The sequence below is a fragment of the Mobula birostris genome, chromosome 1 (assembly GCF_030028105.1).
Source record: "Mobula birostris isolate sMobBir1 chromosome 1, sMobBir1.hap1, whole genome shotgun sequence".
Lineage (NCBI taxonomy): Eukaryota > Metazoa > Chordata > Chondrichthyes > Myliobatiformes > Myliobatidae > Mobula > Mobula birostris.
This window is the reverse complement of record NC_092370.1, coordinates 220673991-220690229: the sequence shown is the minus strand read 5'-3', so window position 1 is coordinate 220690229 and position 16239 is coordinate 220673991. Positions and strand designations below refer to the sequence as shown.

Below are 16239 nucleotides of genomic sequence, written 5' to 3'. Positions count from 1 at the left end.
GGATGTCAGGTCAGCTTGGAACCACGCGGTTATCTGTCTGAGTGCACTTCTAGGGTAAAATCAGAACTGTGGTTTTTGGGGTCGGTGGGGCGGGGGGGTGGTGGAGCAACACCAGGTGAAGATCGGTTAAAAGGCAGAGACCAGGAATTCATTAGGTCAATTCCATCTGGCAGAGGAATGTAAAACAAGCAAGGACTGGGAGCGACTTAGAACTCAGCAAAGGATGGATTAGGAAAGGAAAGGGGAAGACATGAGAGTAAACTTGCACAGAACATTAAACCACCCTGTAAATTTAAGAAACACACATCAAAGTTGCTGGTGAACACAGCAGGCCAGGCAGCATCTCTAGGAAGAGGCACAGTCGACGTTTCAGGCCGAGACCCTTCGTCAGGACTAACTGAAGGAAGAGTTAGTAAGAGATTTGAAAGTGGGAGGGGGAGGGGGAGATCCAAAATGATAGGAGAAGACAGGAGGGGGAGGGATGGAGCCAAGAGCTGGACAGGTGATTAGCAAAGGGGATATGAGAGGATCATGGGACAGGAGGTCTGGGGAGAAAGACAAAGGGGGGAGAACCCAGAGGATGGGCAACGGGGTATAGTCAGAGGGACAGAGGGAGAAAAAGGAGAGTGAGAGAAAGAATGTGTGTATAAAAATAAATAACGGATGGGGTACGAGGGGGAGGTGGGGCATTAGCGGAAGTTAGTGAAGTCGATGTTCATGCCATCAGGTTGGAGGCTACCCAGACGGAATATAAGGTGTTGTTCCTCCAACCTGAGTGTGGCTTCATCTTTACAGTACAGGAGGCCGTGGATAGACATGTCAGAATGGGAATGGGATGTGGAATTAAAATGTGTGGCCACTGGAGATCCTGCTTTCTCTGGCGGACAGAGCGTAAGTGTTCAGCAAAGCGGTCTCCCAGTCTGCGTCGAGTCTCGCCAATATATAGAAGGCCACATCGGGAGCACCGGACGCAGTATATCACCCCAGTCGACTCACAGGTAAAGTGTCGCCTCACCTGGAAGGACTGTATGGGGCCCTGAATGGTGGTAAGGGAGGAAGTGTAAGGGCATGTGTAGCACTTGTTCCACTTACACGGATAAGTGCCAGGAGGGAGATCAGTGGGGAGGGATGGGGGGGACGAATAGACAAGGGAGTCGTGTAGGGAGCGATCCCTGCGGAAAGCGGCGGGGGGGGGGGGGGGAGGGAAAAATGTGAATTAGTGGTGGGATCCCGTTGGAGGTGGCAGGAGTTACAGAGAATAATATGTTGGACCCAGAGGCTGGTGGGGTGGGATTGAGCAGATTTGTGAAGACAGTGCTGGTCTCTCAAACTCAGGAATGGGGAAGTTAATGAGTACAAAGCAGAAGACACATTAAACTCAGGCTTGACCCTCACACAGGACACAAACAACATCACAGGAATAGTAGGAACACAGGGTTTAGTGAGAGAGGGAAACTAATGGAAACATGTACTCAGAATATCTTTCCTGGAACCCTAGAACAGTAGGGCACAGTACTGTAGTGGTTAGCATAATGCTATGACTATGCCAGAGACCCGGGTTCAATTTCTGCTCCTGTCTGTAAGGAGTTTGTACATTCTCCCTATAACTGTGTAGGTTTCTTCCGGGTGCTCCGGTTTCCTCCCACATTCCAAAAGGTGTGTGGGGTTAGTAGGTTAGTTGGTCACAAGGACAGACATCCCACCCTGAAAAATCTCATTTCAGGGAGGTAGCACCATCAATTTATGGGAGACTTCCAGGACAGGTGGGATGTCTGCAATACAGTAGCTCCTTAGCAGCTAGCCAGCTAGTTTAAATAATGTTAGCTATGCTAATGAACAAATGACACCTGTTAAACTCACCTCAACATGTCTATTACAGTCTTAACCCACCATGAGCAACAGAAAAGTCACTGTTGCAAACAGTGCAGCAAGCACCACTGTCATTATTTTTGACCCTTATTAGGTAGGGGTAAACTTTACTGTAGTCTGGGGTAACGTAGTACGTTTCATATTTTCTTTTTTTGGAACACTCTCGCTCTTGCTCTTGGTTGCTCTCTCTCGCGCGCACTTGCTTTCTCACTCTTGCTCTCGCTCGCGCTTGCCTTCTCACTCTTGCTCTCGCTCTCTCTCTTTCGCGGTCACTCTCACTCGCGCTTGCTTTCTTGCTCTTGTGCTCGCCGTCTCGCTCTTTCTCCCGCGTTCTGTCACGCTCGTTATCAAAAAAATCAATTTCTGGGACATTGTATATAATTTGCGGGCATCAGGGAGCCACTATTAATATGCGGGAGACTACCGGAACTTCCAGGAGAGGTGGGATGTCTGCATGGATGTAACTGGGCAGCATGGGCTAGTCCAAGCCAGAAGAGCCTGTTACTGTGCTGAATTTTTAAATAAATAAACAAAGGAAATTTGTTCTCAGAACAAATGGAGTTAGGGAAATTGAAGGGATCAAACACTGAAAAATCCCAAGGCCTGCTAGTGGGATTCTAGAGGGGACCCTGGATATAGATGATGTATTCATCTTCATTTTCCAGCATTCCTGAGATCCTAGAACAACACCTACAAAATCCTGGAGGAACTCAGCCAGTCAGGCAGCATCTATGGAGGGGAATAAACAGTTGATGTTTCGGGCTGAGACTCTTTATCGGGACTGAAAAGGAAGGAGGGAGAAGCCAGCACAAGGAAGTGGGGGGAGGGGGAGGAGTACAAGTTGCAAGTGATGAGTGAGACCAGGTGACGGGGAACATGGGTGGGTGGAGAAAGGTGGATGAAATGAGAAGCTGGGAGATGATAGGTAGAAGAGGTAAAGGGCTGAAGAAGAAGAAATCTGACAGAGGAGGAGAGTGGGTTGTGGAAGAAAGGGAAGAAGTAAAGGATTCAGAGGAAGGTGATGGGCAGGTGAGGAGAGGAGGAGAGAACCAGATTGGGCAATGCAAAAAGAAAGAAGGGGTAGAAATTTCTGGAAGTTAGAGAAATTGAACAGCTCGAAGTTGGGGTATTGCTAACTACCCAAGAAAGGGGAATCAAGAACTAGAGGGCATAGGTTTAGGGTGAGAGGGGAAAGATTTAACAGAGACAGGAAGGGCAGCTCTTTCATCTTGAGGGTGGTGAGTATATGCAATGAGTTGCCAGAGGAAGTGTTTGAGGCAGGTACAATAATGACATTTAAAAGATACTTGGACAGGTACATGGATTGGAAAGCTTTAGCAGGATTTGAGCCAAAAGTGGACAAATGGGATGACCTGAGAATGGATCCAACATCGGTATGGACCAGTAACGCTGAAGGGCTTATTTCTGTGATGTGCGCTGTACAATCTAAGTATTTACAAAGCAGGTAGGGAGGGAACAAGAAGGCATAATGTGAACAGCCTGAAATGTTCGACGGAAAGATGCTGGAGATTGGGGTAAACGTCATTAGCCTGGAAAGATGACCGGCCGGAGGGTAAAAGCACGCACCGTATCCAAACACTCCAGTACAATGGAACGGGCATCCTCGCTGTACACACTGGCGTCCACCTCCATCGTACGTGTCCCCTTCACAATCTTCACACACAGGTTCAGTGGGTTCTGCAGAGAGCGGCAGGGACACCAGCTCAGTGGGAGCAGGGGAGGGGGAGAGAGGAGGGAAGAGGGGGAGGTAAAGAGGGGAGGGAGGAGCAGTAATGGAGGCAATGGTGGTGGGGTGGGAGAGGGAAAGAAATGGTGGTGGGAAATAAGGAAGGGATAGTGTTAGGGAGTAGGGAGGGGATGGTGGTGGGAAGAGGGGAGAGGAGAGTGGGTGGGTAATCTCTCAGCTCCTTACCATGGCAAAGAAGGTGTGTTTGAGAGGAGAGGAGGTGGGGAGAAGGGGGTGGGGACAGCAGAGGGGTGGGTGATGGGGAGACAGTCGGAGAGGGGAGGACAGTCTCTCAACTCCTTACGGTGGCATCGAAGGTGCGTTTGAGGGTGAGCAGCTCGCAGAGCACACAGCCCACTGCCCAGATGTCCGACTTGAAGTTGTAGCGCTCCCCCTGGCACAGCTCTGGGGACATGTAGTAGGGAGTACCGACACACTGTGGAGAACACACGGAACATGTCACCAGCACTGTTCACTAGCCCCGGGGAACACACCGCTCATCAGTCCCAGGGAACACACACCGACTGCACTGGGGAACACACATCACTACTCCCACCCCAGCACTGTCTGCCAGCACGAGGGAACACAATGCCCAACGGCACTGGGGAACACACACCACCCTTACCTTTCACCTGTTCACCCTCCCTCTCAGCTTAAACCTATCATCTCTAGCTTTACATTCTTATCCAGAGGAAAAAAATCTGAGCATCTACCTTGTGCCCCTCCATATTATACACCTTTCTGGTCACCCTTCAGCCTCCATAAAACCTCTATTCGACCATTGTTGGAGTATTGTGCTCAGTCTGGTTGTCTTACTGTAGGAGGAATGTGGAAGCTTTAGAGAGGTGCATAGATGCAGCATGGACAAGTAGGCATGTCTTATGATGAAAGGCTTTTCTCTTTGGAGAAAAGGAGGATGAGTGATGATTTGATAGAGGTGTATAAGATTACAAGAAGCACAGATAAGAGTGGACAGCCAGAGACCTTTCCCCAGGGTGGTAAAGGCTAATACCAGGGGATATAATTTTAAGGTGATTGGAGGAAAGTATAGGGGGTCGTCAGAGATAGGTATTTCTACCTGTGGAACGCCCTGCCTGATATGGTGGTAGAGATATACATTAGGGGCATTTAAGAGACTTAGGCACGTGGATGATAGAAAAATGGAGGGCTGGGTGAGAGGGAAGGTTAGGTTTCTCATGGAGTTCCAGCAGAAGTGGTGGATGCAGGTTCAATTGTAACATTGAAGAGAAATTCAGACAAGAACATGGATGGGAGGGGTAGGGAGGTCTAAGGTCTAGTTCAGGTAGATGGAACCAAATAGAAGATCAGATTGGCATGGTCCATGTGGACCAACTAGCCTGTTTCTGCGCTGCAGGAGGTCTAATACCCTGCAGTAGGAGACAGACCTCCTTTCCCTCCTCTCAGCCCACCAAGACCTCTTGAACTAGAGGGAGTAACATGAGAGGGGATTCCATTCACTAGTGGGGTTAGAGCAGCTTCACAGCATATTCACCGCCCTGACAGAATGCCGTGTCACCAGAATGTCCACACTGTAGCCGAGCTATACTCCTCTCTAAGTTGTTCCACAGCAAGTCCAGTCACTTGAAGCATGTAGTCATAGAACCCTGCTGCACAGAAACAGGCTCTTTGGCCCATCTAGTCCGTGCTGATCTATTATTCTAGTCCCAACTACCTGCACCCGGACTATAACTCTCAAAGCTATGTACTTATTCAAACTTCTCAGAAATGTTGAAGTTGAACTCGCATGCACCACTTCTGGTGGCAGCTTGTTCCACACTCTCACCACCCTCTCAGTGAAGAAGTTCCCCCTCATGCTCCCCTTAAACATTTCACCCTTAACCCATGGCCTCTTGTTCTACTCTCACCCAACCTCAGTGGAAAAAGCCTGCTTGCATTTACCGTATCTACACCCCTCATAATTTTGTATGCATCTATCAGATCTTTCCTCGTTCTCCTATTCTCCAGGAAATAAAGTTCTAACCTATTCAACCTTTTCCTATACCCTAGATCCTTAAGTCCTGGCAATATCCTTGTAAACTTACTCGGTATTCTTTCAATTTTATTAATATTTTTTCTGTAGGTAGGTGGCCAGAATTGCACACAATACTCCAAATTAGACCTCACCGATGTGTTGTACAACTTCATATAAATGGTACAACAGCATCATTTAAAAAGCACTTAGACAATATGTGGAGGGGTAGAGCTTGGAGTGATATGAGCCAAATACAAGAAACTGAGACTAGCTGTGTGGGTGCCACAGTCAGCATAGACAGATGGGCCAAAGGGTCTGTATCTGTGCTGTGACCTCCCTACAGACCTGTTAGTCCGGACTTACTGTTTCAGCCATGGAGTGAGGAGAGTTGAGCCGCTTGGCCAGTCCATAGTCGCCAAGCTTGATCAGGTCGGACTTGGTGAGGAAGATGTTCAGTGTCTTAATGTCTCTGTGGAGAGAGAAATGTCAGCGAGGGAAGGGGAAGAAGGGGAGGAGGGAGGTGGGAAGGACAGTAGGGGAGAGGGTTGGGGGCATGAGGCAGAGGGTGGACAGTGATGGAGGGGGAATGAGAGAGGGCTGGAGATCAAAGGAGGAGTGGAGTACAGGGGAGAGGGAAAGTTGAGGAGGGAGGATGGGGGGAGGGTGATGGACGGGAGTGTCAGGGAGGAGTTCGGGGTGGTGGGTAAGAAGAGGAGGTTGAGAATGTGGGAGAGATGAAGGGAGAGACAACAGGGGTGTAACACGGCGCTCCGTTACAAGGTCCCTACCACCCACACCCCTCAACCCCGCTCGGTCCCCTGGTCTGCGATGCTCCCCCTCCCCACATGTTCTTCACCACCCCTGACTGACCGGTGCAGGATGCCATAGCTGTGGATGTGTGCGACCGCAGAGACGATCTGGTATAGATACCACACCACTGTCTGTGGGGAGAGTGATAGTACAAGGTCACACAGGGCAGGGTGAGTGTTACAGGGTTGGCACTGTCACCTCCCCTCAACCCCATCACCCACCCCCTCTCTCTCCCCTCTCCCCTCAACCTCTCCCCACCCTTCGACCCCTCTTCCCACACCAACATTCCATTCCCCTTCTCCTATCCTCTCCCCCAATCTTCAACTCCTCCCTCATCCATTCATCTCCATCTTCACACACCTTCGCCCACAGCCTCCCCCCCGCCCACAACAACCACTGCCCACCTACCTCCTCGGGGAAGAGCTTGTCTCCCTGCTGCAGGATTTTGTCATACAGGTTCCCACCTGTCAATGGCAGACACAATGTCAGCACAGCTGCACATCACCCCTCTAAACCCCAACCACCTTTAACCACCCCCCTACCCCCGTCTCCGTCTTCTCCAATGGCAGGTTACAGTGCCACCCCAGCCAGGGCAACTCCCATCATCCCTATCCTTGACATGCACACCACCTACTCTCATACCGTCCCCCCAACCATCGCCCCTCACTGCCCCATTACCACCACCTCCTCCCTCCTGTCAGCCCAACTGGGGCACCATCTCTTGAACCCATCAACCCCGGACCCACTTCGTTCCCCCCCCCCGCCTGCACACACCCCATCCATCATTTCTCACTACACCATCCTGTTAATGACAAGCACAGCAGCAGTCCACTCTTTATTCCCATCACCACTTCCCCCCACCTCACAGAAAGCCCATCACCCACCTCTCATCCAAACCTCTAATGGCCCTCACCTCTCCTTTCCTCGTCCCCTATCCTTCCATCCACTCCATGCCTCCCTGCCCCATCCCGTCCCCACCCCTCCTCACCATTGCAGTACTCGACCTCGATGAGCAGCCGGCTGTTGTCTAGGAAGTGGTTGTAGTAGGCGATGATGTTATGGTGCTGCAGCACGGACAGGATCAGGATCTCGTTCTGTGTGTCCTGCCGCTCTCGCTCCGATAGCCTCGCCAGGTCAATCTCCTTCCACACCACCAGCGAGTCATCCTGCGGGGGCACACTGTCAGGTGGCGCAGCAAAAGGGAGTGCGGGGGATGGGGAAGGGGTGGCAGGTGAGAGGGAGGTGGAAGAGTGAGAGGGCCTGGGCAATGGTGCTGCATCAGCATCCACCCACCACAAACACCATGTACATGAGTTTGTGATAACTGAGCAAAGTTCTCTGGACTTTGGGCAGGTCCTGGCAGACTGGATGACAGCGAATGTCACATCACTGTTTATTAAAGGATGGAGGCATAAGGTAGGTAAATAGGCCTGTTGACTTAATTTCTGTCATCAGGAAAATGAAAGAAATAGCGAGACATCTAGACAGAAGTGGTTCAAACAGGCAGGCACAGCATGGATTAATAAAACATAGAAGACAGTATAATATCGGTACCGCCTTCAGCTAATGATGTTGTGCCAATTTATATTAACCTACTCCATGATTAATCTAATCCTTTCCTCCTACACAGGCAATAGAAGTCCAATTTTCTTACATCTATGTGCCTTCCAACAAACTCTTAAATTTGTCCATTGCATTTGCCTCTGCCAGTACATTCCAGGCACACATCATTCTTCGTGTAAAGAAGCTCTTCAGAACAAATCCTGTTTGACAACCTTACTGGAGATCTTTTGAGGATATAATGAGCACAGTGGATAGAGGGAAATAGAAGTACATTGTATACTTGGATTTCTGGAAGATGTTCAGTAAGGTGCCATATTAAAACACTTATCCATAAGAAATGGATGCATGGACAAAGGATTGGTTAACCAATAGAAAGCAGAGAGTTGGGATAAATGGGTGTTTCTCTGGTTAGTAGTCAGTGGTGTGCGGAGTGCCACAGGGGTCGGTGCTGGACCCACAACTGTTCACGTTATACATTAACAATTTGGAATTTTGGAAGAGCGGACTGTAGTGTATCTAAGTTTGCTGGGGACCCTAAATTGAGTAGGAAAGCAAGTTGTGTAGAGGATGCTGAGAGTCTGCAGAGAGCTATAGATTATGTCAAGAGAGTGAGTAAGGGTCTGGCAGATAAGAGTACAATGTTGCTAAATGTGAGAACATCCAATTTGGAAAGAAAAGTTGAAGATACAATTGTTATTTTGATGGTGGAAAGATTGCAGCATGGTGTTGTGCAGGTCTCGGGAGTGTTTGTGCATGAATTGTGAAAAGTTGGCTTGCAGATGCAACCCGTTATCAAGATGGCAAATGGAATGTCAGCCTTCATTGCTAGAGGGATTAAATTCAAGAGTAGGGAGGTTAAACTTCAACTGTACAGGGTGCCGCTGAGGCCACACCTGAGTACTACATGCAGTTCTGGTCTCCTCGCTTGAGGAAAGATATACAGGCCTTGAAGTTAATGTGGAGAAGGTTCACCAGGTTGATTCCGGAGATGAGGGAGTTATCTTAAAAGGAGAGATAGAGTCAGCTGGGACTATAGTTGCTGGAATTCAGAAGCATCCTGTAGAAATTTAGAATTATATAAGGGTAAATGAGATAGAGGCAGGAAAGTTGTTTCCACTGGTAGGTGAGACTAGAACTAGGAGACATAGGCTCCAGATTCGGGGGAATAGATTTCGGACAGAAACGAGGAGAAGCTTCTTTGCCTAGGAAAACAGTAGAGGCTACCTCATTAAATACATTTAAGACAGTTGTATAGATTTTTTCATAGCAGGGTAATTAATGGTTATGGGGAAAAGGCAGGTAGGTGGTACTGAGTCCATGGTCAGATCAGTCACGATCTTATTGAATGGTGGAGCAGGCTTGATGGGCCAGATGGCAGACTCCTCTTTCCAGTTCTCATGTCCCATCTGAATGCTTGCACTCTGCTCACTGATTCCTGCCCCTTCTCTCCACCTCTTGCATCCTCATTACCCTGTCCCATCCTGTCTCCCCTACCGCACCCTATCCCTATCCTTCCACCTCCCTCTGCCTCCTCCACTCTCCACTAGCCTCTCCATCACTCTCCTTTCAGTAACCTAACAGTCTGCCTATTTCCTTCTGGTTTCCACCCCCCACCCCCCCCAGAGGCTGAACTGAGGGTGGCTCCACCATCAATGGGTCAGAACATAGAAGAGTAGACAAAATAGGAACAGGCTTTAGCCCATCATGTCTCTGCTGACCACGGTGCCAATCTAAAAACCACATCATCACAGATAGAGAGGGTCATAAAGAAAACTTTTGGCACATTGGCCTTCATAAATCAAAGTACTGAGGACAGGAATTGGGATGTTATGTTGAAGTTATACAAGAGATTGAGAGTACAGAGAAAATATACAAGATGTTGCCGGGTCTTGAGGACCTGAGTTTTAGGGATAGGTTGAGTAGCTAGGGATTTTATTCCCTGGAGCGTAGGAGAATGAGGGGAGATTTGATAGAAGTATACAAGATTATGAGTATAGATAGGGTAAATAATAACAAGCTTTTCCCCACTAAGTTTCAATGATATTAGAACTAGAGGTGTTAGGTTAAGGATGAAAGGTGAAATGTTTAGGGGGAACCTGAGGGTGAACCTTGTCACTCAGAGGGTTTGTAAGAGTGTAAAACGAGCTGCCAGCAGAAGTAGTGGATTCTGGTTTGATTTCAACGTTTAAGAGAAGTTTGGAGTACTAAACACATTGATGATGGTAGAGCAGTAGATGTAGTGTATATGGATTTCAGCAAGGCATTTGACAAGGTTCTCCATGCAAAGCTTATTGAGAAAGTAAGGAGGCATGGGATCCAAGGGGACATTGCTTTGCAGAGCCAGAAATGTCTTGCCCACAGAAGGCAAAAGAGTGGTTGTAGATGGGTCATATTCTGTATGGAGGTCAGTCACCAGTGGTGTGCCTCAGGGATCTGTTCTGGGACCCCTACTCTTCGTGATTTTTATAAATGACCTGGATGAAGAAGTGGAGGGATGGGTTAGTAAATTTGCTGATGACACGAAGTTTAGAGATGTTGTGGATGGTGTGGAGGGCTGTCAGAGGTTACTGTGGGTCATTGATCGGAAGCAAAAATGGGCTGAGAAATGGCAGATGGAGTTCAACCCAGGTAAGTGTAAGGTGGTTCATTTTGGTAGGTCAAACACCATGGCAGAATATAGTATTAATGGTAAGACTCTTGGCAGTGTGGAGAATCAGAGGGATCTTGGGATCCGAGTCCATAGGACACTCAAGGCTGCTGTGCAGGTTGACTGTGGTTAAGAAGGCATACTGTGCAATGGCCTTCATCAATTGTGGGATTGAGTTCAAGAGCTGAGAGGTAATGTTGCAGCTGTATAGGACCCTGGTCAGACCCCACTTGGAGTACTTTGCTCAGTTCTGGTAGCCTCACTATAGGAAGGATGTGGAAACCATAGAAAGGGTGCATAGGAGATTTACAAGGATGTTGCCTGGATTGGGGAACATGTCTTATGAGAATAGGTTGAGTGAATTCAGCCTTTTTTCCTTGGAGTGACGGAGGATGAGAGGTGACCTGATAGAGGTATATAAGATGATGAGAGGCATTGATTGTGTGGATAGTCAGAGGCTTTTTCCCAGGGTTGAAATGGCTAGCACGAGAGGGCACAGTTTTAAGCTGCTTGGAAGTAGGTACAGAGGAGATATCAGGGGTAAGTGTTATACGCAGAGAGTGGTGAGTGTGTGGATTGGGCTGCCGGCGACGGTGGGAGGCGGATACAATACGGTCTTTTAAGACACTCCTGGGCAGGTATATGCAGCTCTGAAAAATAGAGGGCTATGAGTAACCCTAGGTAATTTCTCAAGCAAGGACATGTTCAGCACAGCATTGTGGGCCGAAGGGCCCGTATTGTGCTGTAGGCTTTCTATGTTATGTTTCCAAGTACATGGATGGGAGGGGTACGGAGGGATATAATCCACAAGCAGGTGGATGGGACTGGGGAGAACGTTTTTGTGCTGTAGTGCTCTATGACTCTAAACTGGAGTGGCAGTGGCCATGGGGAGATCTGAAAGAGGTTTATAAAGTTATGAGAGGCATAGACAGCCAGTATCTTTTTTCCCAGGATTGAAATGTCGAGGGCATGCATTTAAGGTGAGATGGGATAAGTTCAAAGGTGATGTGGGGGGGGGCAAGTATCGTTTTTTTCCACACAGAGTGGTGGGTGTCTGGAATGTGCAGACCGGGTGGTGGTAGTAGTAAAACAGTTACAATAGCGGCCTTCAGGACGCTGTTAGATAGTCACATGAATGTGCAGAGAATGATAGAGCATGGACTAACACATATAAATTGGTGGAGGGACTCAGCAGGGTCAGGCAGTTTCTACGGAGAGGAATAAAGAGTGGACGTTACAAGCCGATACCCTTCATCAGGCTTGATAAAAAAAATTCCAGGTTCTGTAGAATTTCTTGTGTTTTAAATCTGGAGGGATATGGACATTGAGTTGGCAGAATGGACTTGTTTAATAGGACAACACACACAAAATGCTGGTGGAATGCAGCAGGCCAGGCAGCATCTATAGGAAGAGATACAGTCGACGTTTCGGGCCGAGACCCTCTGTCAACCCCCGAATCGTCGACTGTACCTCTTCCTATAGATGCAGCCTGGCCTGCTGCATTCCACCAGCATTTTGTGTGTGTTGCTTGAATTTCCAGCATCTGCAGATTTCCTCATGTTTGCGTTGTTTAGTAGGGTTTTAATTACTCATTTAATTAATTTGGCAAAACATTGTGGGTTGAAGAGCCTGTCCCTGTGCTGTATTGTTCTACATTCTAGAAGGAACAAAACTCTCCAACATGCCCTAGAAAGGACATGTCGAACAGAATTGTGCTGTCACAAACTTTCTACATGCTTCAACAATTAATTGTGACAATGATTCTGTCTCACTTGTGGGAGCTATCGAAGGCCTCTGCAAGTCCAAATCCATCACACACTGGTTCACTCTGATCCACTCTCCATGTTACAACCCCAAAAACTTCCCAATGCATTAGTCCAACATGATTTCCCTTTTGGGTATCCATGTCCGACCTTGTCCTGCCAACTTTCTAAAAGCCCTTTCATCTGCCTGCTCCAAAAACAGTCCATAAATTCACTGATATTATGAATTTGAGCTCTGAGCACCGGTGCCCCACAAGGCTGTGTACTCAGCCCCCTGCTGTACTCACTGTACACCATGATTGTGTAGCCAAGTTTCCATCGAACTCAATATATAAGTTTGCTGATGACACCACAATTGTAGGCCATATCTCGGGTAATGATGAGTTTGACTACACAGAGGAAATTAAGAACCTGGTGGCATGGTGCGAAGACAATAACCTATCCCTCAACATCAGCAAGACAAAGGAATTGGTTGATAACTTCAGAAGGAGTAGCGGACCGCACGACCCAATTTACATCGGTGATGCGCAAGTGGAACAGGTCAAAAGCTTTAAGTTCCTCGGGGTCAATATCACAAATGACCTGACTTGGTCCAACCAAGCACAGTCCTCTGCCAAGGAGGCCCACCAGCGCCTTTACTTCCTGAGAAAGCTAAGGAAATTTGGCCTGTCCCCTAAAACCCTCACTAATTTTTATAGAAGCACCACAGAAAGCATTCTTCTAGGGTGCATCACAACCTGGTATGGAAGTTGTCCTGTCCAAGACTGGAAGAAGCTGCAGAAGATCGTGAACACAGCCCAGCACATCACACAAACCAATCTTCTGTCGTTGGACTCACTTCACACCGCACGCTGTCGGAGCAGTGCTGCCAGAGTAATAAAGGACAGGACCCACCCAGCCAACACACCTTTCGTCCCTCTTCCCTCCAGGAGAAGGCTCAGGAGCTTGAAGACTCGGACGGCCAGATTTGGGAACAGCTTCTTTCCAACTGTGATAAGACTGCTGAACGGATCCTGACCCAGATGTGGACCATACCCTCCAAATATCTGGACCTGCCTCTCGGGTTTTTTTTTGCACTACCTTACTTTCCCTTTTCTATTTTCTATTTATGATTTATAATTTAAATTTTTAATATTCACTATCGATTTGTACTCCAGGGAGTGCGAAGCGCAGAATCAAATATCGCTGTGATGATTGTACGTTCTAGTATCAATTATTTGGCGACAATAAAGTATAAGTATTTTGATTTCTATAAATTCATCAATGACACACTGTTGTTGGCAGAATCTCAGATGGTGACAAGGAAGAATCCAGAACTGAGATGGATCAGCTGGTTGAGTGACAACTATCTCACACTCAACATCAGTAACACCAAAGAATCGACTGCGGACTTCAAGAAGGGGAATTTGAGGGAACACACACAGGTCCTCATCGAGGAGTCAGCAACTGCAACTTCCTGGGCGTTAGTATCTCTGAAGATCTATTCTGGGCCTAACATATTGATGCAATTACATTGAAGATATCCTAGGGGCTATGTTTCATTAGGAGTTTGAGGGGATCTGGCACGTCACCAAAGACTCTAGCAAATCTTTACCTATACACTGTGGAGAGCATTTGAACTGGCTGCATCACCTGGTATGGAATGTCAATGCACGGGATTGGAAAATGCTGCAAGGGGTTCTAGAATCAGCTGGCTCCATCATAGGTGCTGTCCTCCCCATCATCAAGGACATCATCAAAAGGTGATGCCTCAAGAAGGCAGCATCCATCAATAAGGACCCCCATCACCCAGGAAATGCCCTCTTCTCAGTACTACCATCAGAGAGGACATCCAGGAATGTGAAGACACACACTACCTTTCAGAAACAGCTTCTTGCCCCTCCAACCTCAGACTTCTGAATGGACCATGAAACATAAATACTGCATTATTTTGCTCTCTTTTTGCACTTTATTTTTAAAATATATTTCTTATTGGAACTTATAATATCTTTATGTATTGAATTGTACTGCTGCCACAAAATAACAAATTTCACAACATATGTCAGTGACAATAAACCTGATTCTGGTGCAGATTTCAGCAGCTCCCTGCTCCATAGCCGGAGGACCTGTTGCTCCCGGTCTGTGTGAACTGTTCCACAACCCATGAACGCTTGGACGATGGCATCCGTGAATACGCATGCCACCCAGGGTAATGAGGTTACCTGGTTCTGGGGCTTACCATGGGCACCTGGGATGATGGATTGGTAAACTGAACCACTGGGATAGAAATGGCCCATCTATACAGTGAGGGGGAGTGGGGAATCAACAGAACCCAGACCCCCTGTAAGTGGGGGGGGGGAGGCGGGGTGGAATGGGACAGAACCAAACTCCCTACACAGTGGGAGGGGGAGGCAGAGGCTCCTGATCATTATTCGACACTGCGGACACACCCCCCCCCCCCAACCACACCACGCCCCACCCTCCGTCCATCAGCAGCTCTTGTCCTCAAACATGTCCAGGGCTAGCAGTGAGGGAGGGGCGTTACTGAGGGAGAGCCCCCGGGTGAGGGAGCACACGAGCTAAGCGCAGCATGGATGAGCTTCCTCATACGTGACGGAGCGCCCCAGGGGATGAGCTCCTCAAGAATTGAAGAAGCGTCCTTGACAGTGAAGGAGGGCCCGGGGATGAGCGTCCTGACAGCTGAGCGAGCGCCCCCGGTTGGGATCCTGCCGTGCCTACCTCGGTCCGCCGGTACAGTGTGGCCTCGCCGAAGGCGCCGCGGCCCAGTACCCGCACAGGGATGTAATGCAGCTCCTCGGCCTCCCCAGTCGAACCGCCCGCCGGTCCCGCCGCCCGACCCGCCTCGCTGCCCAGCTCCGAGCTCAGCGAGTCCAGGTGTCGCTCGAACTCGCGTAGCGCCATCGGGGCGGCCTCCCGTCCGCCTGCACCCCGAGACCCGACACAGCGCGACCCCGACACCCGTACGCTCACCGCCGGTCGCGCGCAGCCCCAGGAGCGCGACCGCCCCTACTGCTGGGAGGACCGACATCACCGCCCCCGGTGGTGGGAGGACTGAAGAAAGACCGGTATCACTGACAATCAGTGGGAGTTCCAAGATTACCATGCTTGTTGGCTGCAGAATCATTTTGGCCATGTTGTTGTCCCGAAGAAGGATCTTGGCCGAAACGTCTACTGTTTATTCATTTCCTTGGATGCTGCCTGACCTGCTGAATTCTTCTGGCATTTTGTGCCTGTTGCTTTGGATTTCCAGTATCTGCAGCCTTTCCCTTGCTTATGTTGTAGTCCAATGGTTTAACTCCAATGAAACATGAGCGAGGTACTTGGGTTTGCCCGAAACTTTCTGGTCGTACAATGTCTTGGGATGTCCGTAAGTGACCGGCATGTTGCATGGCGCAGGAGTATGTACCTAGCCGTGCTCTGAATCTCGGTGCATCCTCTGAAACGACTTTGTTGGGAAGGTCCATGGTCCGACGTTACTGCACATCGAGGGGCTGGCTCCTTAATTGCAACCTCTCCAAACCCTTGGTGAGTGTATTGCTTAAGGAAAAATGCAAATGGCATTACTACTTTCTTTAGTTTAATGTCACAATGAATGTAAAGAAAAACATTTTTTTTTGCTGTGTGCATTTGTATGAATAAAGTATTTTAAACAATTAGACAACCATGAACTATGTTTAGGTATTATGATCAGAGATTAAGGGAGCTAGGGCTTTACTCTTTGGAGAGAAGGAGGATGAGAGGAGACATGATAGAGGTGTACAAGATAATAAGAGGAATAGATAGAGTGGATAGCCAGCAGATCTTCCCCAGGGCACCACTGCTCAATACAAGAGGACATGGCTTTAAG

The 16239-nt window shown here is 48.6% G+C and overlaps 1 protein-coding gene across 1 annotated transcript in view; it reads right to left on the bottom strand.

Annotated features, from left to right (window-relative positions):
* The window catches only part of LOC140204847 (serine/threonine-protein kinase Nek9), a 39665-nt gene extending 24230 nt beyond the window's left edge, over positions 1-15435 (bottom strand). Inside the window, 10 exon segments of the mRNA XM_072271722.1 lie at positions 1912-1928; positions 2442-2486; positions 3457-3567; positions 3921-4052; positions 5973-6078; positions 6480-6550; positions 6828-6883; positions 7408-7585; positions 15111-15294; positions 15296-15435. Of these exon segments, the coding sequence (XP_072127823.1) occupies positions 1912-1928; positions 2442-2486; positions 3457-3567; positions 3921-4052; positions 5973-6078; positions 6480-6550; positions 6828-6883; positions 7408-7585; positions 15111-15294; positions 15296-15420 (1025 nt within the window). The 5' untranslated portion in view covers positions 15421-15435.
* Between the last annotated feature and the right edge of the window lie 804 nt (positions 15436-16239).